General features: G+C 32.3%; 2 protein-coding genes, 1 non-coding gene and 1 pseudogene across 3 annotated transcripts; 3 read left to right on the top strand and 1 right to left on the bottom strand.

Moving 5' to 3' along the window:
• Positions 1-2,615: 2,615 nt before the first annotated feature.
• On the top strand, positions 2,616-2,689 carry TRNAV-CAC (transfer RNA valine (anticodon CAC)). Its single transcript has one exon. It is a non-coding gene; the product is annotated as a tRNA-Val (tRNA).
• LOC108457994 (PRA1 family protein A1-like) lies at positions 2,650-5,847 on the top strand. The gene is made up of 8 exons (XM_017757217.2): positions 2,650-3,145; positions 3,390-3,430; positions 3,530-3,608; positions 3,771-3,857; positions 3,934-4,022; positions 4,129-4,200; positions 4,280-4,402; positions 5,469-5,847. Exons 1-7 carry the CDS (start codon positions 2,988-2,990, stop codon positions 4,381-4,383), a joined length of 630 nt encoding a protein of 209 aa, XP_017612706.1. The 5' UTR covers positions 2,650-2,987; the 3' UTR covers positions 4,384-4,402; positions 5,469-5,847.
• Positions 5,848-13,160: 7,313 nt separating this feature from the next.
• LOC108458929 (glycine-rich cell wall structural protein-like) lies at positions 13,161-14,296 on the top strand. The gene is made up of 2 exons (XM_017758320.1): positions 13,161-13,458; positions 14,181-14,296. The coding sequence occupies exons 1-2, from the start codon at positions 13,161-13,163 to the stop codon at positions 14,294-14,296; spliced, it is 414 nt and encodes a 137-aa protein (XP_017613809.1).
• Positions 14,297-14,522: 226 nt separating this feature from the next.
• LOC108458928 (uracil phosphoribosyltransferase-like) lies at positions 14,523-25,021 on the bottom strand (annotated as a pseudogene).
• Between the last annotated feature and the right edge of the window lie 760 nt (positions 25,022-25,781).

Consider the following 25,781-nt stretch of genomic DNA (forward strand, 5'->3'; position numbering starts at 1 on the left):
GGATTAAAGATATTCTATGAGAGCAACACACATATGACAAAAGCATAATTTATGGTGTTTTCTAGTGGAATATAATTGAGAGATAAATCATGGTATTTTAATGGACTGACTCCATAACTAAATAATTTGTGTTTAATAGATATAGAGTCAAAACTTAATTACAAATAATTTAAACTCTAATTATATATTTTCAATTAGCTCCTTCGCTAGCTTAATATGGCTCTGCATGATTGCATAATAAGAACTTCTTTAACAAATGGAAGAAAATGATGAATAAGAAATATATTATATGAATTATCATCCGTAATAAATGCATTTTCTCGAGATGACAAGAGATGATGTGCAAATTAATTTAATTTCTTTGAAGAATTATTTAATTCGATAAAACAAATAAATGAGTCTAAAGTGAGAATTATATTAATTAGTTATCGCAATTATACTTTAATAGGACAATCAAAGTAAATTATGCATAAATTCTAATACGGTAAAACCGTCATGTTTTTAATGGAACTAATTTCTAATATCACAAGCATCACATTTTCTTTTACGTGTTTAATATTTATTCAATTTTTAAAATATTTTATTTTTAGTTATAATAATTATTTTAAAATAATATTTTATTTAAATTATTGAATATAATTAAATATATTAATTTATCAATTCAAATATCATAATAAAATTTTTTAAATAATAATTAAAATATTTTTAATATACTGAACATATAATATAGTTTTACTTTATATAATTTATGCAAAAAATATTATTCAAAACAATAACTAATTAACTCTAATATTAATTAAGTGATAATTAAGATGCTTAGAATTATGTTCAAGTAATGACTTTATTTTGCTTTAATAAAATTATCACAACTTTTTAAAAATAAAATTAGCAAAACTTCTTGTTCACATCAAAATTTTTAACTAATAATTGTAATTGTAATTGTAATTGTAATTGTAATTATCACAACATTTTCTTATATTCTATGCTTAGAGTTCTATTCAAGTAATAACTCTATTTTAAAGTTAGTAGAATTTTTTAACTAATAATTATAAATTAAATTACAATTGTTTTTAAATATGTAATTATCACAACTTCTATTAAATTACAATTATTTTTAAATGTATACTTATAACAACTTTTGTTTTGCTTCAACTATTTAATTTCTAAATGTGAATTTAGTAATATGATTGAAAATATTATAATTATAATTATAATTATAATTGATGTTTTCCTATATTTTAAGCTTAGATTTTTATTTAAGTAATAAATCTATTTTAAAATTAGCACAACATTTTAATTAATAATTGTAAATTAAATTATAATTATTTTTAAACATATAATTGGTCACAATTTCAATTTCTAATAAATTATAATTATTTTAAATGTATAATTATTGCAACTTTGATTTTACTTTAACTTTTTCTAAATGTGAATTTAGTAATATAAAGAAAAATAAAAGATATACTTATTGGTTCAAAAACTTTTTCCAACGCTTTTATTTATATATATTATAGATAAAATTGACTTGCTTAAATTATTTAATTTAATTCATTAAATTAATTAATTATGAAAAATACATATTTAAATAGAAGATTAAATTATTGTGCTATACGAACTTATTTTAATTTAATTTAAAATGTGATTGCAAATATGTGTGCTGCCCTCTATTATAAGGTCAACTTTCTATTAAAATATTATATTTTCCACATCTTCCTATTCTAGTGCAACATAGAGATTGAGGGTTGCCGAAAAACATATAAAAGCAAGTGGGGAAACTCCCTTAAACTTTAGCGAAAATTTTATTTAAATTATTTTCTTCAATTAAGTAAATTTTAATTTTTCATGAGTGTTTCTTATTTGAAATTTGTGAGAATATAATTGTATTTTTTTAGAAATTAATTTTTTTTATCTTAAATACCTCTAAAAGAGAAAGTCGACTACTCTCAGGAAATTTTAATTTTTATCTTATGTTTGATTCTTTGAATTACATCTTACTATCTAAACATCTAAGAGTTTGAAGATAGTAGAAAAGATCATTCAGTTGAAAGTTAAAAAATTTTGAGCTTCAAATCTTAAATTCTGCATATATCCTTTGTTTAAAAACACATGTATTTTATCCAGACAAATTTAATACTATAGATACTACCACCAAATCTTATTTTTACGGTAAATTTTAAATTATGAGTGTGCGAATTAAACTATTTTTCATACACATTTTTCCAACATCAAGTCTGCTATTTGTGTGCCCAATGGCTTGAGGTCAAAAAGACACAAGATGCTTTTGCACATTATTCACATGCAACTTATGGATAATATGGAAGTGAAGAAAGAAGCTGATTTTCAAGAATATCACCCCAAATCAGGTTGGAGCCATGGAAAAACCCAACCACCTTGTTTATTCCATTCCCTCTTCATTCAACTTTGACACACAAAGAAGTAGGCATTACCAACCCCTCGATAGATAATTGGATCATCAACATCTCTTCTCCCTATGGATCCCCATCTACTACAGCAATCTCATAAAAGGATCCTCATCTTCTCCCTATGGACATCCTTAATCAAATGCCAACAATTCTTGGTTATATATATTATAAGTTAAAGTTCACACAAAGCTTGTCTGGGTGGTGTAGTTGGTTATCACGCTAGTCTCACACACTAGAGGTCCCCGGTTCGAACCCGGGCTCAGACATGACAATCAACTTCCGTTTTGCCTTTCACAATCGCTGAAACCAAACCTTCCAAATTCCTTCACAGTTAAGCATTTTTCATTTTTAAAACACCATTTTGTTTTTCTGTCCAAAAAACCCTCTCCAATAACAATCTGTAAAGCTTCCTTCACGTAGAAAAATAATCTCTCCCTTTCCCTCACGAAACTTCGATTTCTTTCTCCTCAGCTTCACTTCCTCGTAAAAGTTTCCTTTTTGCCGCTCCTTCCCCCTAGGGTTTCGTATAGTAAGGAACGAGGGGATCGAACATAATCAAATCGAATGGATTGGGGAAACGTAACCGCAGAGGATTTGATCGACGCGCTTCGTGAAGTTGACTGGTCATCACCGCCACGACCTCTCCCCGAATTCTTCTCTCGTTTCACCTTCCCTCGATCATATGCCAAATGGAATAGCCGCTTTAAATGCAATCTCTACTAGTATTTTTTTTCCTTAATCTTTTAATTTTATTTTCTTCTTTTGTTCGAATCAGTTTGAATCTTGATCGATGCTGTTTATTTTCCGATAAGAGAAAATAAAAGAAAATTTGATGAGAAAAAAAAAAAAAAGAGAGAAGATAATTGTTGAATCTTAATCGGGGATGTGCTTTTGCATATACTAGACCAAATACGTCATTTCTTTTAGTTTTGTACTTGAATTTTATGCATTTCTTTCTCTTTGCAGCTACCGAACCAATTATTTCATCATGATTGTTGTCATTCTTGGTAAGTAGACAAATCAACGGTGGCGCTTGAGTTTAATTTTAGTTCATGTATTTTTTCTTAAATAACCTTGTATGTGTGTGTTTTAATTTCATTTTGTAGGTTTGGGATTCTTGAGGAGACCGGTTGCTATTTTAGCTGCGATGTTAACAGCACTTAGCATTGCTTTTCTGAATGATAGGTAAGTTATGTTAGACCTCTTTGTTTAGTGTTCTGAATATCAAGTCAGTGAAGTTATTTTGAATGTTACCTTTGAAATGGATATACCTGGGATTGAAGGTTAACATATGGTTAGGGTAGTTTCTGGTTCACGTGTGTATAACAACTTATTTATTTGTTACAGCTTTGCTGGTACTTTTAGTGAGAAGGTGACAAGAACTGTGAGGCAATTCTCTCCACATTTAGCGGCTAAGATGAGGCCTCCTCTTACGTAAGTTTTGATTACTTTGTTTGTGTTTGCAGGCCTTATTTTCTTGATTGGTTATTAACTTTTTCATTCTGGTCAGGCCTGTGATTCGTGGTCGTCCGTCAGCTAAAAGAACAATTCACATATGTGGTCGGCCTCGTTGGGTCTTTGTCTTCGTACTCTCAACTGGTATTGATATGTTTCAGAAATGTTTTCTTTCTTAATAAATGAGAACCGATCTGTTTTCCATCCTGTGTAGTATAGGAAGCCATTAATTTTACCATTCTGGTTGCAGTGAGTTTCATCCTTTGGTATGTATCCTGTGGTCTCTTGACTGTGCTCTGGGCGCTTGCCATTGCACTCCTTGGTGAGTCATCTCCTTATGCTTTTTTTTTTTTACCTCTAATTTTCCCCTTAGGATCTCATTTTTCATCTCTCTCTCTCAGCCACTATCCTCCATGCAAGTTTTAGAACACCTAACCTGAAGGCTCGTCTTAACACTTTCCGTGAGGAGTTCCGTGCAGTTTGGCGCAATTACAGTGAGCTGTAGCTCATATAGCCTATAGCATGTAAGTATATCTGCATCTAATGTTATATCGGATTTCAGTTTCCCTCTTTTTTAAAAAAAATTAAGGTTTTACCTTGATTAGGGATTTACAACTGTTATTTTTGTTTTACCTTGATTAGGGATTTACAACTGTTATTTTTGTTTTACTTCTCTAGTCTTCAGTGGTGAATCTGTTGACTAAATTCACATTCTTGATTTTAGATCATCATGTTTATTCACAATTTCACATGCTATTTTTATGTATTCCATGATTGTGGTTTTCTTCTCCACTGTCATATGCACAGTGGCATATTGGTATCACTCCTAAAAACTTTGCTTTGTTTGTGTTATCTTGTATGTACACAAATGCATTATTTTCGAAACCTTCTCTATGTAGTGATACTAGTTACTGAGTATTTATAAGTATCATTTAGTTCTTTATTCCATCTGATGAAAAATTTCCATTTAAGCCCTTTTATAATTTATAAAATTTTAAAATAGTAATGGTAAAATTGCACTTTGGCCCCCCAAAAATAAAAAGTTGATTTAGTCCTTTAAAAATTATATAGATGTAAAATATACAATTTAATTCTGTCCTTCCGGAAAAAAAATTCTGGCTTCACTCCTGGGTACTAGGATTTGACATTAGGTAATTGGCCTAGTGCTTAAAAGGATTGTGTTTGCATTTGGCATGCAAATGGGAAGGTTCGATTTTGTTTTAGATTAGTAAACAAATTTTTCATAGATCGAATTTGGCAAAATTCTTGGGTTTATATGTCAAAAGGTCAATTGAGTGACTGACGAGACACTTCCTAATTTGAACAGCTCTTGAACATTTGGTGTAGTAAATCATGGGACTGCTTCAAAATTTTTCTTGTCATGGTGTTGGTGTTGTATAGACTATTGGTTTTATAATTTCTGAACTCTGCTACTTTCTCTTACAACTTATTCTATCAACCTTTATCTTCATCAATGCCTAATCCTTTGTCGACTGCCTCTTGTACATGGGTGGTTTGGCTTAAAGACAAGGCAGGGTAGGTTGTTTTATATTTCATGATTCTTATTGTTACCGCTTTCTTTGGTTTCAGCCTCAGGCAGTGAAGGAAGGTTGTGATAATGTGGAAACTCGTACAACATGTTATTGTAAGGTTGGATGGGTGCTGTTGATGTTTCTAAAAAGATAGCTTGTTTGGCTGAAGGCTGCTAATCTTTGCAATAGTGGAGAAGTTGTAAATTGTCAGTACCTCATTTGTTTCTGTAAAGCAGACCATTTCTGTGTTGACTCCTTATTGGAGAATATTTTTACTCAATACCCCTTTGAGAAGGAAAAGAAGTGCAGAATTTACCTAAGCAATGATAGTTGTTGGGACAGGATTTAGCTACACTTGATTCATGATTACTTGTAGTTCCTTTTGCGTGTGAATTTATTGCTAAGATAGTGTAAAACCTGGTGCCTTGAGAAAAGAATGTTGTGAATGATTTCCGTTCTTGTTTGTTTGCGATAATAATACCATATTGCTTTATTTTCTCTAGCAATTTTTTTAATCAAGTCACCGCTCACCTATCTGTGGGCCTTAAACACTGAAATATTGGTTTGAAATTTTGTCCTATCTCGGCCCAACTTTTGACTTGGCAAAATTAATTCAATAATTTTTTTATGAATTAAATTAGGTAAATATATATTCTTTGAGTCAGCAAGTACATGATGGTAATTAAAAAGTGAATCTTAGAGGCAATAAACCAAGATAAAAGGGAAAAAACCAACTTTCTCCCATGACAAACGCTTTACATGTTAAATAAGCAAAAACATTAACATTCACAATCAAACATAAAATCAACTCATCAACAATAAACTCATATTAAACAGTTTATAAACATTTAACATTCAAGATATATTCAACACCAGGAGCAGTGTTTGGAGGAAAACGTATTTCAAAGGTCAATTAAGAGAAATAAGAATAGTGAAATTTTAGTAAAGATTAAATTGAAAATTTGTGAAAGATGGATTAAAAGTGTAAATATACCATTTTAGAAAAATGGGCACAAATTTAAAATTTTTTTTATGAATGTGATATGGATATGTATTGATACGTGGACTTGAAAATTTTATATAGGGATTAAATTGAATAAAATAGAAAGTATATGGACTAAAATGTAATTTCCCCATTTTTTTGGAAGAGGAGCTTAAATTGGGGTGGGCAAGATCCGATTCAATTTGAAAAACTCAATAAAAATTTTAAATTCTGAATTAAATAGTTTAAGTTATTAGAGTTAATCGAGTTTTTCAGATTAACTCGAATAAAAAAATCAAAATTTTCGGTTTAACTTGAATATTGAGTTATCCGAAAATCCGAATAAGAAAAGGCAAAATTATGTCGTTTTGATAAATATTTACCTTTTCTAAAGTTAAAAGTCAAAACTATTAAGTTAAAAGGTAAAACTACGTCGTTCTAAATCATTTACACATTAAGTTAAAAAGCAAAACCATTATAGTATTTATGTAGTTAAATAATCTTGTACTTCGTCTACTAGTTAAATAATCGGTCCATGTAAACGCAACATTGAGTATAAAATAATAGGATTCGTTAACTCGACTCAAAATTTTTTGACTCGATTAAAAAAAATTCAAATTGAGTTCGTTGTTTTTTACTCGACTCGATCGAATGCTCATCCCTAGACCTAAATAAAAAATTTCCATCTTTAATTGATATTTAGAGACATAATGATGGGATTAAAATTCCATAGCTGATGAGGTGGAAAATTTTTGGAAATTAAGGATGAGAAGTATTGAAATTTGATTGGATGATGGAGTAAATGGACTAAATTGAAAAAAGAAAGAAAAGTGTAGAGTTTTCTCACAGTTAGAAGGTTGAACAGCAGCAGCTTGGGGCAACAAAAATAAAAGGGAAAGAAAGGAGAGAAAAGAAAAAAAAAAAGAAAAATTCTCATGCATTTTTCTTGAGTTTTTCCTTAAAATCATAGCTTAATTTTAGATCTTAGAGTGCTATGGAATATTTTCAATCATGGAAACAACTTAGATGAAGATGAAAGTAAAGTGAAAGCTTAGGAAGGTGAAGAGAAATGTTAATTTCAAGTGAAAAATAGGTAAATAATTAATTGAACTCAAGTTAGTTTATTTTAAATTGAATACTTAAGTATTTAAATTTTAATATGAAATTATTAAATAAGATATAATTAAGATTATTGAATATGTTATTGAATTTAGTAGTTAATATAAAATTAAAGGTGTCTTAGTTTTCACAAAAAAAAAAAAAAGGAAGAAGGTGTGTTAGTAATGTAAGAAATGATAAAGTGATAATTTAGTGACTAGTAATTTTCATGGAACCGAGGATTAAATTTTAAAGAGTGAAAATTTATTTATTTGTCATAAATTGATAAGTAAATAAATGTAGCATAGTGAAATTATTATAAAGAGGACTAAATTGTAAAGCGTACAAAAGGTGTTATGTGAAACCAATATTGTGATTAAAGACCTAAATGAACTATTATGTGATAGTAGTGAAGTGTAAAGTGATATAATAATTATTGAATTTTCAATAATTTAAGGACTAAATTGTAAAATGTTAAAAAATTACTAAGTGTGATAAAATAGTGAAATAAAATATTTAAGTGAAGTGTTATAAGTAAAGTGTTTAATGACAGTGAATTGAAATCTAAAGCGCTAAGTGTTGTGAATATATGTTATGTTTATAATTTTGTGAATTGTGAATAAATAAATATGTGAATTAAAAATGTAGTGAATGTATTTATGTGATTCAAAGTGAATAAGTAATATGATACAAATTGATATATGTGTGATATGTCAAGTATGTTATATGAAAGTGATATGTGAATAAATGCCTTAGCGAACTCAAAGGAAATATGACATATGATAATGAAATGATTTTGAAGTTGAAAAGGGTTAGGGATTCGGATGAGTATCAAGTTGGTGATATGGGAGTCCGAAGGGTATTAGGAGAGGAGTATTGGGTTTTGTAATGTGTTTACTAGAGTTCCTATATATTTTTTTGGAGTTCCTATTATCAAAATTCTATTATAGGCCAGAAGTTCATGTTGAGCCTAGATCTCTACAAGTAAAGGAATTATTGAACTCCTCTGAGACTTATTAAGGACTACAAAAGTGATATGTGAGAATAAAAGTGTATGTATATATGCAATAATATGTGAAAATAAAGATAAATGTGAACATGTAAATTAAGTGTTTATGTTATGTTTATAAAATGAGAGAAATATTTTAATATGTGAATATACGAGATTTTAAGTCTTCGATTGGGACAATGGAAGCTCTTAGGAGCTTTGGCATTACCAAATTTTGTTGGTTTTATTGGAGCTTTTAGGTGATGAAGGAGTAATTTTTTCATGTTCAATATTGTGTTACGGGGTTAAAACTTTAGTATTGTAATCTATATAGTTTTAAGCAATTCTTTTTTTTTTTTTTTTAAATCCTCCAAAGTCAACTTAACTCTCACAAAGTGAGAATTCTCGATAGAAATTCTCCAAGATATCGAAAACAAAGCAGAAGCAACTCAAAGATAAAAGAAGAACGAAAAAGCAGAAAAACCACAAGAAAGTAAAAGCACGCCAAGTGTTTGAATAAATGTTCTCAATAGTATTCGATTACTATGAATGATTACAACTGAGTGGTTACAAATGATGGTAAGACCTCTATTTATAGTTGAACTCCCCTAGATCCAACGCTACAGATTGAATTATATCAATGGCTGAGATTAGTGTCTATCTACAATATTAGAGTCCTAGGGGATTTAAACTCTATAAATCTTTATCCCTTAGGATTTACAATAATTATCTTGATAACTCTAGTTTTATTGGATTGTTTCATCGGGCCACTAAGACTTCAAGTAGATGGATTTCTCCATGTGTTCCACAAATCGGACTAGTTCAAGTGGATTAAACGAGTCTTATTTAATCAGTTGACCTCCATGAGACGTTTTGTATGCATTTGTCATGAATTTTTTTTATGATCATGTTGGATGTTTGTACTACCTCATGTAAGATGATTTTCTTTCTTTTTGAAAGTGATGTATGCTATCATAAGAAGTGGATTTTGAGTTTTCTATTGGGAGAATGGCAGCTCTAAGGAGCTTTAGCATTACCAAATATTGTCGGATTTATTGGAGCCTTCAGGTGATCAAGGAGTGGTTTTTCCATGTTTAATCTTGCACATGCTTCGATAGTTTTGGTATGTTTTGGTGATCCTTTGAGAAGCATTTCAATGGTGGGTTCACTAAAAGTAGTCATGATTATGATTGATTTGCTTTCTTGGTGATTTGTTGTGAAAGGGTTTTTGGATAGGTAGATTGTTGGTATTTTGTTTCTTTTACTGGCTGTAAATGATTAGATAATTTTTGCCTTCTTATTTCTAATAAAATGACTTCATTGCACGTAAGTTATTACACTTATTAATAAGTAATTTATATTATTTTTTCTTTCATGTTTTCCGTCAAATATTCAACGTATTTGTCATATTATTCGATTGATTAATAGTTTGAAATCGTTCTTATTTCTATTTCGAATTTGTAAATAAAAAGATTTATTAATAGTTTGAAATCTTTTATTAATGATTGAAAAAATTGGTGGAAGAAAAAAGTTGCACATCTAGATCGAGTTTGTTTTAAAATGTAAAATTTAATTTATTGGACTCATCTTACTTCTTTATTTATGAATATATCGTTTGTTTAAATTGATTCCAATTCTAATTATTATGTTTTTAAATTTAACTTTTAGCTTATTATATTTTAATTTTACAATTATATTATTAATGAAATCTTAAAATTTTATAAAAATAGCTTAATATGATTAAGTTTATAGGTAAAAAGCTAATTTATATATATATATATATATGATGTCCACGAAATTAATTAAAATTTGATTAAGGTAAGTGTACCTATCAATTAATAGTACGATTACGGTAAGTAAAGATATCGTTCCCACAAGGACTACAAGTATTAGTAATTAACGTCTTTCTATTATTTAACCGAATAATTCAAATGATCCGTTAAAACTAAAATTAACTAATTTAATTAACTAACGAACGCGACAAAAAAAAAACACGAAAATAATCGAATAACAACTAAGAAACAGAACAATATCCAAGTAAGAATCTACCTCGATTTCATCTGTCACTATCAATATAAATAACGCAATTTCTTTACTTAGCACATTGATCCGTAAAAATCCTTAAATTATACTAATATCTCTTTCAAGTATAAGAGCAACTGACTTAAGTTGATTAATTGAAATTTCTTTCTAATTAAAACCACTATTATCACATTAACTTGTGCTATGGGTTCTTCTATTAGATTTGACTCTAATCTAGTAGATTTATATCATCCTATTTCTAGGATTGCATGCAACTCCACTTAATTACGCAATATCTAATCTTAAACAAGGTCTATTCAACTATCGATTTAAGCATATTGAATATGGATTAATACTTTAGAAATATCAAACAAAAAATTAAGCACATATAATTGAGAACAAGAAACAAAGTATTTATCAATTAAAATAGAAATCAAATGACATATTTCATCGTAGGGTTCAACTCCCTAAGGCATTTAGAAAATTAGTTCATACTTGAGAAGAGAAAAATCAAATATATAGTATATACGAAAGAATAAAAAAAATTCATGATAACTTTCTAATAAATCAATTGAGAATTTTCAATATTGATGGTAATCTGCTTCAAATTAGCTTCAATGGTATTTTTCGAGTTATTTTCTTGAGTATTCTTTAACGGCTCTCTCATATCTTTTTATCTTTGTTATATATATGTCTTAGAATGCAAAAAAAAAAAAAACCTAAAAATTGTGATTTTCTACTATTCAATGCACAATCCCGTGAAATCGATACGGCATATCACACGGCCGTGTGAAAAGTTGTGGCCCATGTGACTTCTTCAACTTGCTTTAGTGCTCCAATTTTTGCTCGTTTTTCGCTCACAAGTGCTCTATTAAGCATAAAAATATGAATTTAAAGGATTATGAGTACAAAATTCACAATTAACATCAGATAATTATTCAAAACGACAATGAGATTAAAACATGTTATCTTCCCAATTCTTGGAGGCAAATTGGTCTTCCAAATTCCACTCCAAACATTATCCCCTGCTCGATCATCCATATGTACTAAACTATTATACGTTGATTTGACAGAGAACTTCCCAATTCTATGTGGTTGCCAAAAACAATTATCCCTCCTCGTCTATATATTCCAAGACATCGCCGCATTAACCATCTGCATTAACCATCTCAGCTAACTTAACTTGATCTTTTATATTCAAGCTGAACAACATGTGATTACGAATGACCCCCAATTCAGGAATCTAAATGTTATCAAGCTTTCCCATTGCCTATGCTCCAAGAAATATTATGTCTAAACTGTTCCCAAATATTTGATAAAGAACGCCATACATAAGAACAACAGGGTCGATAAATAGATTTAGGACATCAGTCCATTACCTTATACTTATACCTTAACAAACAAAAACAAGGAGCATCTACATTGGTCGTGAACTGAAAATCTACCTTCATAAAAAAAAGAGCGATTTTGGGGCCAATCTTCTTAAACCAAGACCCCCATGCTTCATAGGTTGGCAGTATGTATCCCAATTAACTAAATGCACTTTCCTAGAGTCTCTCGTGGAGCCCAAAACAAAGGTCCTAACAATTTGTTCAATCTTTTCGCACACTTTTAAAGGAATCATGGTCGATTGCATAAAGCAACTTGATATAACCAACAACACTGAGTTAGCTACAGTAACTCTACCAGCTATAGACAGGAGTTTAGCTTCAAACCTATTGAGCTTCTTCTGCACCTTATTTATAACAAATTGGAACGTACTCCTAGTGACTCTTTTGTGGAACAATGGTATTCTCAACTAGATCCCCAAGACCTCCACCTTTTGAAAACCCAAACCTTCACTAAGCATCTCTCTAACCAACTCATCAGCGTTAGCTGAAAAATAGATTTTTGATTTCTCTGCATTCATTCTATGAACCAAGTACAACAGAATTGTCAAAGGACTGACCTCATGGACTCAACAATTTCCTTACTTGCTTCTCCAAACAAAACCAGATCATCCGTAAAAAAAAAAGAAGTGAAAGAGAAAGCCCTCCCATTCCCAATCGAACAGGCTTCCATGTAGACTCCGTGACTACCAAATTAATTGTCTGAAAAAGCTTCTCCATTGTTAAAAGAAAAAGATATGGGGAAATAGGATCACTTTTCCTACTCCTCTTGAAGGAATAAACTCATCTGTGAAGCACCCATTCCACAAAAATTGCATGGAAGCAAAAGTGACACACAGCATAATGACGCGAACTAAAAAGTGACGCACCGCATAATGACGTGAACTAACCTCTTAGGAAGTTGGGCATCTAAGAGTGTATCCTTAATAAATTCCGCGTTACTCTGGCAGAAACACTCAAAGCTCCGCCCATTGCCTAGTCCGATGTAATCAATTCAAATATTTATATATGTTTGACTTTTACCTTTAAACATATGGTTTCGTAGTTACTAATCTATACCCTAATAATTGCTTCATTCAATTTCGATATACCCAAACGCGGTTTATGACTTTTTTCTTTCTTTCTTTCTTCTTTTAGGGGTTTGAAAAGTATGATATTCAATAAGAGATTGCTTCTAACGTACGACAACCGTATAACCTATAAAAGGAGTTGATGGATATAGAAGTAGTTCATCATTATCAACACATTAGAAGGAAAAAGAAAAAAAGATCAATGGAACCTTGGGTGATTCCGGTTATTATATTCTCTGTATTTTTATGTATGATGCTTCTGTTTGCTGCTCTTAGTCGATGTGCTTCCGTAGGGAGTAGTAATATTGGCGGTGGCGGTGCTGCTGCTGGTCATCATCGCTTTGGCGAAGATCATGTAAACATAGATATTGGTGGTTCTGGTGATGCAGGGTATAGCAGTTGGGGGGGAGGTTTTGACGCTGGAGGAGGTGGCGGTGGTGGTGGTGGTGGTGGAGGAGGTTGCCATAGTGGTGGTGGTGGCTGTGGTGGTGGAGGAGGAGGTGGCTGTTAAAGAGGCAAATCACGTATGTAATTAGAATGACAAAAAAACGAAGATTCGTTGGTTAACTTCAATGGGAGAACACAACAAATATATATAAAAGCTATATGTAAAATAGATTAACATTTTTGATTTGATTATGTAAATTATAAAGCTTGTTCCTCCTAGCTCATTCATATCCATGTTTGAAATGCAATGCAAAATTACTATTTATTTGATTTGTAAAAATTAAAATTTATTTTAAATTTTAATCTTTCTATTTTCATATTTCAAAATTTAAATTTAACTATTATCATAGTTAAAATTATTTTGTTAAAGTGAAATTTATTATAATGTTATTTTTAGTTATATTACTATCTCGTAATTATTTTTTAATGTTAAAATATTATGCAAATAAATTGAAAAAATATATTATTAATAATCGAATCAATTTTGAAATATAAAAATAAAGAAACAAAATTCATGAAAATAAAAATAGAATGACTAAATTTTAAATTTTTAAAGCGTTTTATCAAAATCTCTAATGATGAATGAGTCTTCTATTTCAACTATTATTATTATTGAAACTTCTGTTTGAACTCTTGAAACACATTATTTCAATACTGCTTTCATACACGAGCAACGGATTGTACATAAACGTGTAAAGTTATGCATGACTTTTTGATGGCCGCTTTGGTTTCCCTTTCGGTTTGCCTAACCATGTCTGGCGGCTGCAAGATATAGGATTCAGTATCGGCGGAATGGCAGTAGATACTTCGACCATAGTGGTGGCAATATCAACAGAGAAGGATGATGGTGGTTATCATGTAGGTGGTGGAGGAATTGCAAGTGGTCGTTAGAAACTGGATAATCTGGTGATGCTATTGCCAAGATGAATGTCTAATAAGCCAAAAAGAATCATACGTAGGGCATTAGTTCTTTTAAACCAGATGAGAATAGTCTATTTCAAGTTATTAGAAGTAAACAAATTTGGAAGGCAACTAGCAAGCCTTTTAAACAAGATGATGGAGTCAACAAATCCAAATTTCACATCATTGATAGTTTTCTCCTTGTTTTTATTTCTACTCATGTACCATAGCCACTATCTCCTACATCTATAAATCCAGGAAGGATAATCCTAAAAGCACCCAAAGTTACACTTCTCATATCACAACATTCATAAGCCCAAGTTATGTAATAAGACAGCGCTTACCCTTTGTCATTGACCATGGGATCGATGATTCCCGTATAAACATGAAGCCTGATAATCACAAAACCAGTAAATACACAAGTTACCGTACGGATTCATTTAATTACCCCGGGAATTTCTCGCTGAGCTTTTGAAGGGCTGGAGGAGCTGCCACAACAGATATCTGTAATAAAACAGCTTCATTCATATTAGTAAGTTGGCATAAAAAATGCATATTGAAAGTAATGATTTCTGGCAAAGTTGAATATGTTGTTTCAATAGGGTCGGAAGCGTGTAAATTATTGTACTAAAAAATCACACAAAGTTCAATTCCCAGGGAAGAGAGGTGGATCACAGGGATCTCTTAAATACCAAGTCTTTCCTTAGTCGAATATCCCTTTATAGTAATTTAATAGCACAATTAAATACTACTATTATACCCTCAAATATTGAAAGAAAAATAGGACAAAAAAAAAAGAACACAAGAGTTTTAACGAGGTTCGGTAAATTATACCTACGTCCTCGAGTACTAACACCAGATGATAACTTTACTATCTCCAAAGTATTACAAACAAATAGAATTCCTTAAGAATTCTCAAATGGGAGAAGAGAGAAATCTAAGAGAGAAAGATTGGTTGGGATGAATTGAAATGAGAAATGAGAAGGCCTATTTATAGTTGAGGTTCAAGGACCAAACAATAAATAGCCCATTATCTCAAGGACCAAAAAAAAATTATCCCATGCCACTTTTTCAAAGTCAACTTTAGGGTGCTAAACTTGCACCACTTGGATTGTTTGCCATTAAAATTGTCTACCATTAATCATAATGTTAACAATCTCCACCTTGAAGATTTGATTAGGATAATCACATCTTCACACACTTCCTTCAACTCCCTAAATTCGATAAAGCTATCTTTTGTAGTGCCTCCAAATGCGCTCTCGAGCGCCATACACCTGAAGGTGCTCAAATTCTCAGGATGTTGATCAAGTTCAAACAATGATTAAACTTGATTGTTGTTACCACCTTGGTCATCATATCTCGGGATTATCTCATTGTCGGAATCTTCGAACTAGAATTTTTCCTTTTCAAAGACTTCCGCACAAAGTGATATCTTACGTCGATATGCTTGGTTCTTGAATGATAGACTTGATTTTTCACTAAATGAATAGCGCTCGATGTTACAATATAGACTAATGTGACTTTGAACAACTCCCAAGTCTTTCAACAATCCATTAAGCCAAATAGCCTCCTTAATGACTTTCAGAATCGCCATATATTACGCCTCAGTAGTAGACACACCATCAGAGATCAGAAGGTAGACTTCCAACTCACTGGGCTTTAGCAAGAGTAAACAGATACCCGTAGTTGAACGACGTTTATCTAAATCACCAAAGAAAGTCGGAATCAACATATCCAACTACAAACCGACCAAGTGCTTCATCCCGCTCAAAACTAAACCAACATCTACGGTTTTTCAAGATACCGTAGAATCCATTTCATGACTTGCCAATGTCCTTTTCAGGATCATGCATATACCGCCACAACTCCAACACTTGTGAAATGTCGGGCAGCGTACACACCATCGATACATCAAACTCCCAACTGCATTAGCATATGGGACTTTTGCCATATATTCTCTTTCTTATTCGCGGAGATAATTGAGCACTAAGTTTCAAATGAGAAGCAAGTGGGTACTTACATGTTTAGTGTTTTCATTTACACCAAAACATTGTAATACCTTTTTGAGATATTGCTTCTGATTCAAACAAAGCTTGCCTCTCTGTCTATCTCTACTTATCTCCATGCCGAGAATCTTCTTGGCCTCACCTAGATCTTTCATCTCGAACTCTTGATTCAACCGAGCCTTCACTTATCTATCTCTTTTGGCTCTTGAGCGATTAACATATCATCAACATATAAGAGTAGATAAATGAAAGATCCGTCATGCAGCTTCTGCAAATACACACAATTGTCATATTTGCTTCTTGTGTACTTCTTCCTTTTCATAAAGCTATCAAATAGCTTGTACCACTGCCTCGGGGATTGCTTCAATCCATATAGCGATTTGTTTAACTTACAAACCCAATTTCTACCACCAGCATTTGTGTATCCTTCGGGCTAAGTCATATAGATCTCCTCTTCTAACTCACCATGCAAGAAAGCCGTCTTAACATCAAGTTGAGCTAGCTCCAAATTTAACTGTGCTACTAAGGCCAACAAAATTCTAATGGAGGAATGCTTCACTACAGGGGAAAATACATCATTGTAGTCAATTCCCTCCTTCTGAGTGTAGCCTTTAACTACCAATCTTGCCTTGTAGCGAATATCTTTCTTGCTAGGAGATCCATCTTTCTTTGCGAATACCCATTTGCATCCGATTGCCCTTTTACCTTTCGGTAATTGCGCCAACTCCCAAGTATTGTTCTTCCGGAGAGACTGCATTTCTTCATCCATGGCGCATTTCCATTTGTCACTTTCTAAGCTTTGCATTGCTTCTTGATAAGTGACAGGAATATCATCATCAACAACGGGAAGGGCGTAGGCCACCATATTAGTAAATCGAGCAGGTTTACGAATTTCTCTCCTTGGCCTTGCAACTACAACTGGTTCTGGTGTACTTAATGGTTCTTGGGTCAGAACCTTTTCAACCTCTAATTCCTCCATTGTGGCTGGAGAATTAGACTTATTAACTGGGCAAATCCCCATCCGCTCAAACTCCACTGTTTTAGAGTACACTCCACCATTGTGGAGTATCGCCGTCTGAATATCTTTATCTCGCTACCTTTTCAATGTGGCGATTCATCAAAGGTAACATCTCTGCACATGATCATTTTCTTTGTGTCTAAGCACCAAAGACAAAATCCCTTCACTCGAAGTGATTCCCATAAAGAGAGCTTTCTTTGCCCTCGGATCTAACTTTGACTCCTTCACATGGTAATATGCGGTGGATCCAAACACATGTAAGGAATCATAATCAGAGCCGGTTTTCCGCACCATACCTCCATAGGAGTTTTTCTTTCTAATGCAGATGATGGCAAACGATTAACAAGATGGCGGCAGATGTCACAACCTCGACCAAAATTGCTTGCCCAACCCAAAGATTGGACAACATACATCGAACTTTCTCCAAAGAATGTTCGATTCATACGCTCGCCACTCCATTCATTGTGGTGTATCCCTAACGTGAAGTGTCGAACAATACCATACTCTTGGCACACATCGAAAAACGGATCACTTTTATATTCCCTCCATTGTCCGTCCTAAGCCGCTTGATTTTCTTGCCGGTCGGTTTTCGATCATAGTTTTCCATTTAAGAAAAACTTCAAGCACTTCATCTTTAGTTTTCATAGTATACACCCAAACTCTTCGGAAAAGTCATCAACAAAAGTAACATAGTAGTGTTTTCCTCCCAACGACGGTGTTTTGGAAGGCCCCACACATCTCGAGTGAACATATTCCAAAATACCTTTTGTATTATGGATAGCAGTCTTAATTTCACTCTCTTTTGCTTTCCCGAACACAATGCTCGCAAAATTTTAATTTGCAAGCCTTTGCACCTTTCAACAATCCTCGCTTTGCGAATTTGCAAGGATTTTTATTTGGCATGTCCCAACTTCATATGCCACAACCGCATTGAGTCCAAGTCTTTGTTAGGAAGTCGCAATGATCGCTCCAATAACTGTACTACCTTGGTAGTAATACAAGTTATTTTTTCGATGCCCTTCAATATCATAAGTGCGCCAGATGTCACTTTCAAAACCCCATCTCTCATAGTAACAATCGAACCATTAGATTCCAAGGCTCCCAATGAGATGAGATTTTCTTCAAACGGGCACATACCGAACATCGGTCGAACTCGGTTGATCCATCTTGATTCTTTAATTGGATTGAACCTATCCCAACAGCTTTTACTGAGCATTATCATTGCCCATATAAACAACTCCTCCATTTAGTTCTACTAAATCGAGAACCACTCCGGTTAGGGGACATATGATAGGTACAACCCGAATCCAAAATCCACTCATCCGAATGGAATGACGATGATGATGCAACCATGATAGTTCGAGTCACTAGTATCATGCATTGCAACACAAGCATCTACAATGACTTTTCCTTATTCTTGACTTTGGACAATTTTTCTTCCAAGTGGCCTTTCTCATGACAAAAGGCACATTCATCTTTCCCAGTCCGGACTTTGACTTTGATCTCCCTTCGAGTTTTCTTCCGAGTGTATGAACGACCTCGGACTACTAAAGCTTCAGATCTCCGATTGAGTTTTTCTGTTTGTCTTTCTTTCTCTGCTCATAATCGTATAAGGCCGCATGACTTCGCTCGAGATATATCACTTCGCCATGAAGTAGAGTAGTTTCTAGGAACTCAAACTCCTCGTGAAGTGACCCCAATAGCATCAAAGCCAAATCTTCATCTTTGAATGTCTCATCCATATTTAGTAAATCGGTGACTAAGCGATTAAATTTGGTGATGTGATCATTCATTGTGGTACTGGGACATAAGTGAAGCGAAGCAGTCTTTTCTTCAAGTGGAGCTTATTTTGACTGTTTTTCTTCAAAATTTTTCTTCAAGTGCCACCACAACTTATTTGCGAAGTCTCCTTTGAAAAAGCATACCTCTGCTCTCGAGAAAGGCATGATCGAATTGTGCCACATGCCAACCGATTGATCGCCTTCCAATCTTTCTCATGTACATCATCTGGTTTCTCTTCATCAATGGCAATGTCTAGACTCTGCTGAAAAAGGGCATCTAGAACCTCACTTTGCCACATACCAAAATGGCCCGTGCCATCAAAGATCTCCACGGCCAATCTTGCATTTGCAATTGTCGGTCTTGTCCACATGGATGATGTTGAAGCTCCTAAACCGACCGTTTTTTCCATAATCTTTCAATATACCTAAGGAAATCTTTTTTGATGTGGAAGATCAGTTTAAACTGCAACCACGGAGCATACTACGATTAACCTTCGGCTCTTGATAGCACTTGTTGTTTCAATAGGGTCGGAAGCGTGTAAATTATTGTACTAAAAAATCACACAAAGTTCAATTCCCAGGGAAGAGAGGTGGATCACAGGGATCTCTTAAATACCAAGTCTTTCCTTAGTCGAATATCCCTTTATAGTAATTTAATAGCACAATTAAATACTACTATTATACCTCAAATATTGAAAGAAAAATAGGACAAAAAAAGAACACAAGAGTTTTAACGAGGTTCGTAAATTATACCTACGCCCTCGAGTACTAACACCAGATGATAACTTTACTATCTCCAAAGTATTACAAACAAATAGAATTCCTTAAGAATTCTCAAATGGGAGAAGAGAGAAATCTAAGAGAGAAAGATTGGTTGGGATGAATTGAAATGAGAAATGAGAAGGCCTATTTATAGTTGAGGTTCAAGAACCAAACAATAAATAGCCCATTATCTCAAGGACCAAAAAAAATTATCCCATGCCACTTTTTCAAAGTTAACTTTAGGGTGCTAAACTTGCACCACTTGGATTGTTTGCCATTAAAAATTGTCTACCATTAATCATAATGTTAACAGAATATGGGAAAATATAGACACATTTTATCTAGAGTTTTCCCAGTCTTCATAGGAATAGCTAAGGTCAAACTGTGGGATGTAATACTTAATCACATTCCAAAGAAGTTCCGAGATGCAAATTCAACTGAAAAGAGACATATTCTTCCAAATTATTTACCACTTTCATTTTCTAGCTTCTTGTCAATTCCACGTTCCTCTAAGAGGTCAAGTGCTGCCACAATTTTGCCACATGAAACTCTTAACAAGAAAATTAGCAAAAGCAGTGCAACATTATCAACCTCAGTCTCAAGAAAAATGATCTCTTAAAACACAACGCTTGTACGGCACAGCTACCATGATAATACTTACCTTCACTTTCAACACAAAAATAATGATTTCCTTGATTTTCAACAAATTGAATGCTGAAATAAGAGGTACAAATGCCAAAAGGATTTATATTTCTTTAAGATGGATACAAGATTTCTAGCTCTAAGATGAAGATTAGTACCTGTTGCCAACAAAGGATCTACCACAAAAACTCGAGATCCTTCAAAAAGCATTTTAGGCAACCTACAAGAGCACATTAGCACAAATTACACACACAGTTAAGCCTGCACTCAGCAAATCAAAAGGATGAAAGGGGGCTGACCGAACTAAATTACCACAGTTCCACTGGGAACATACAAGGAAGTGGGAACCACATAATAGAAAGAGAAGTAAATTCTTATTATTTAGATAAACTGTTGGCAAAAGTCTTTTTACATCTCTGCTTAGCCCTTCGTTCACAAAGCCATAAATAATCATAAACAAGTAAACTGGTTGGCCATATAAGAAAATGTAGGATAAGAGGTAGTCTTAAGTAACATGTAGGAAACAAAAGCCAAATAAAGATATCTTTAAACATGAACTATGTTATCTTTTGTTGGTTGAGCGGAGAAAATGTAGAAATACATTTTTCAGCAACATCGAAAATAGAGATTTTGGGTTCATAATCCCGACAAGTGAGTTCGTAAATAGTGTTTATTAATATTTAAGAGTTGATTATAGTGTTTTATTAAATTTTGATTTGGTAAGTTTTGTTAATTGGATAATTAATTAAAGTCGAGTGGTTTTCAAAAATGAGATATTGAGATTTCATTTTTATAAATCGAACCGTAAATATTTTTATTAAATATTTATGGATTTGTTATATAAGTAAATTGAAATTTGGTCCAAAATTTTAGTGATTTGATTGTTAATTAAGGAAAAAAATTAAATCATAAAAATCGTAAAATTTAATCGCTATTAGTATATATTTTCTTAATGGTTATAAAATCATGTTTAGAGGGTTTTATGAGGCAACTTGATCACGTTGGAATATAATGGCTCGTTACTATACATATTTGGTGTAATATTATGTTAATATAATATTGTTTAATAATTTAAAAATGATTAAAACATAAAAACAAAACATGTGACCATTTTCATTCCATTTTCTTCATCAATTCCACCCGAAACAATCATTGATAAACCTCAAGTAGTTCGGCCAAGCTCAACACCTTTCATGTCACTGATTTTATTATCCGTTTTTAATAATTTTTATATTTTTGATATCGTTCTAGCTTAATTTAACTAATCCATGGACTATTTTGTAAAACTAATAAACATTTTGAAACTTACCATTGATGATTTTTGGATATTTTTGAAGTTAAATGGTTAAGTTTGAAGCTTGATTGTTAAATAGGACTGTTTTGTAAAGTAGTTTTGGTTAGTTTTAAGTTTAGGGACTAAAATGATAAAATAATAAATTTAGCATGAAATTATTATAAAATTTCAGTAATAATGGGTTGTATATGTATAAGGTTAATTTCAGCATAAGTGTTTTTGGTTTGATTGTGATATATGTGAAAGTTTCAGTTTTAAAGACTAAATCGAATAAAAGGTAAAAGTTTAGAGTAATAATGTAAAATGTTATTAAAGGGTCAAATATATGAATTTAGATATTTTAAGAGATTTGAATTAGTTAATTGAGCTAAATTATTATATGTAGATAAATAAACGGATCAACCGGTCAATAATCGTGAAAAAAGGAAAGTTGTCAAGTAGTTCTCAGTATAGTGCTTGAAGTTGTTTCGTTTATGTAAGTTCGTATTAGATTTGTTAAGCTTATTGATGGTTTGAATTCTAATTATATGCTTATATGTGTGTGTGTATGGCGAATTTGGTTAATTGTGGTAAGTTTGAAAGTGGAAAGAAAGGTTTGAATTGTAAGTATGACAATTGTATATGTTTGAGTTGAGGCATGTTGTTTTATGTAATATATATATGTAATCAAGTTGATCAAGGTATAATTTTATAAATATGAAAAGATTATAGAATACAAGTTAAGACCCTGTGAGCTTAGTGAATGATTAGGATACAAATGACATGTCATTATGGTATTCCAGGCACTAGATATCGGTGATTATAGTTTTCAGGTACTATGTATAGGTGTTTCAATTTCCAGGCACTTTGTGCTAGTGATATATTTTCAGATACTATGTACCGGTGGTGGATACCATACCTATGGCTGGAATCTAGAATTTGTTGCAAATTCTCGTTAGCTTGTGTGAGTAGCATTATGTAATGGTTAATGTCCCGATGATTAGCTTGTGTAGCATTATTTCCCTGCATATTCGAAGTTAATCTACTATAGTTCCCCGAGCAAAAGAATTAATGAATTGTTTAGAAATTAAATTCATGGCATGAATGGCTCAATACTTATTAGTTGTGAAATGGTATGCAAAACATGTATATTGTGATTTTGCCAATGTTATATGTATATTACTAATCATTTGGCATGGTAGGTAATGTGAAATATGGCAAGAATTGTTGTTATATGTTAAATTGAATTATATGCTTTAAATGACAGATATGTGATGTTTAAATTTTACAAAATTACTAAGCTTTATATAAGCTTCGTTTTCTTCCTTGTAGATTGTCGGATTTGAGCTGTCAATTGGATCAATTTTAGAGATCACACTATCCGTCAACTCTTTTGGTAGCTATTTACTTATTATGGCCTGGTTATAAGTGGCATGTAAATAGGGTTTGGCAATGTATGTTATAAGTTTTTAGTTACATTTTGTGCCATGTGCTATATGTATTAATGCATAAGTTTGTAAGCTATGATGGTTGTTTGTTAGCTTGTGATAGTATAAATTTGTTTAGTGCTATTCATACTACCTTAGCTATGAAATGTGCATAAGTTTTGGTTATTGGGTTAACTTGATTTCATTAATGTGAACATGAGGAAATGATACTAGTTTAATGGTTGAATTGGCATGGAATGTTAGGTTGTTATGCTTGAATGGTTAAAGTTTAATGTTTGAATTGTGGTGCCAATGGTGGCATATTGGTTAGGCACTTAGGTTGGATGTTATTTGGTATGTTTTGATGTATTTTATGTAGGTTTAATGGATGGTAATTGTATGAATTATGGCTTAAGTGATTATAGGTGTGACAGCTTGGTTCTAAAAGCAGGTTTAAGTGCATATGGCTATGTGCCACACATGGTTGCCTGACACGACCATGTGGTCTGTTTGATTTTGGTGTACGTCCGTTCACATGGCATTAGTCTATCACACGGTTAGGCAACACGGCCATGTCTTAGGACCACATAGTCTTAGCCTTGTCGCACAATTTGGCCACACAACCATGTTACCCTTGTTTACACTTTTTACATGATTTTTTTTTGTAAAAGTTTCAATTTAGTCTTGATATGATTCCGAGTTGGTTTAAGGGTCTCGTGTGCTTAATTAATACTTGATTTTGAGTGTAAATTACATCACACTTGTACTAATGTTTTTAAATAGATTTGTTGATTATTTATGCCAAATATTTGTATGATAGTAATGTTTAATAGCTGTAATACCTTATTGTTCGAGTTAGGTGGTCGAACCGGGTATAGGGTGTTACAGAAGAAAACATTACAAAGATAATATGTCAACTTTACCTAAATGATATGTTTTTGTAGCTAGGAAAATGGATGATGCATGTTCAGCTAGAGTAAGACCAACTCTCAGTATTGGAACAATCTAAGAAACCCAAAAAAACAAGTATTAGTTACTAATTCAAAAAATTTAAAGAAATATAGAATTTAAATGTTAAAAGTGGAAATTAACCACTATAGGTTCCTTTAGATTAATAAATTCAACTGAAGTAATAGCCATTGGTGATTGAATCTCCCCTGCTACAGTAGGCTGCCAGCCAGGATATTTTATGTTCCATATAGAAAAACACATCCTTAATTCCAATATAATTTGAAGAAAGATATGTACAAGGTAAGAACTTACCAACCAATCCCTTGAAGCTTTGTACATAAGTAACCCCCCTAACGTAGCCATAGCATCTCCAAATAACTAGAGAAATCAAAAAAGAAAAATAAAATAAGATTTTTCCACTGATCCAGATATGTAAAAGCTAAAAACAATCTGAAGTTCAGATAAAATTTGAAGAAAATTCACTGAAAATGGGACAAGGAATTTGCTTATTCCTTAAAACTGAAACCCGATGCTTAATTCATGGATGTGGAGGCACAAAGACCTTAAAGAAAAATTTAAATTTAAATACAATAAACAAAAACATAAAGAAACTAAATTGTTTCAGTTATTAAAAAAAGACCAAAAGGAGAGAAAAAACTGATAAGCACTTTATCCCCTAAAATAGGCTTTTCTTGGATGGCCATATGAGAATCCACTATAACAAAACCGATCACCACGTCCGTAACCACCAATGAGTTGTAAAATAAAGCTTTAAAGAAAGAAACAATAAAGGGAATATTAGAGAAGATTATGATGAATAAAATGAGTGACTTTTTTTTAAGAAACTCTGTTTCATTATCAATTGCATTTCACAAAATTTTTACTTTTTTTTTTATTTATAATAGAAGAAGGCGACCAACTACCTTTAGATCAAAAAAATCTTACATTTGATGCACCAAGTCTATCTTCTAACAATAATTTCCTTACAAGAAAGTTATGGAACTGAAAAAGAAAAAGAAGTAAATTCAACATCATTAATTGAGCCTGATTTAGCAAACCAATCTGTTACCATATTCTTGTAACTTGACTTATTGTAACTTTCTTCTGAACTCATTAATCCTTCGTATAATTGTCATTGAAGGAATATTCACAGAATTTCCCAATATCATCTCAATTACATCCAAAGAGTCGCTTTCAACAATAATCTTACTATAGTTCCTTAATTGAGCCACTTCAAGTCCAACTAAAATATCCCATAACTCAAACTTAAGAGCAAAGCCCCTTCCGATGTATTTCCTGAAACTTTCCAACCAATTCCCCGTAGAGTCGTGTGTAACGGTCCGATTTTGGGCCCAGTCGAAATAGTGGTTTCGGGACCACTAATCTGAGGTCGAAGAAATTATCTTTAATATTATTTTATGTGTTTTGGCATGATTATATGAGAGTATGAAAATTTTGGTGAATTAATTTTAGCAATTTCATGCTTAATTGTGAAAAAGGACTAAATCGCATAAAGTGCAAAAGTCCTATTTTGATAGCTAAGGGTGTTAAATAGCTAGAGAACCAAAATTAGGGGTATTTAAAGGGAAAATAGACCCCTTAGAAGGTGATGGTCG

The sequence above is a fragment of the Gossypium arboreum genome, chromosome 4 (assembly GCF_025698485.1).
Source record: "Gossypium arboreum isolate Shixiya-1 chromosome 4, ASM2569848v2, whole genome shotgun sequence".
NCBI lineage: Eukaryota > Viridiplantae > Streptophyta > Magnoliopsida > Malvales > Malvaceae > Gossypium > Gossypium arboreum.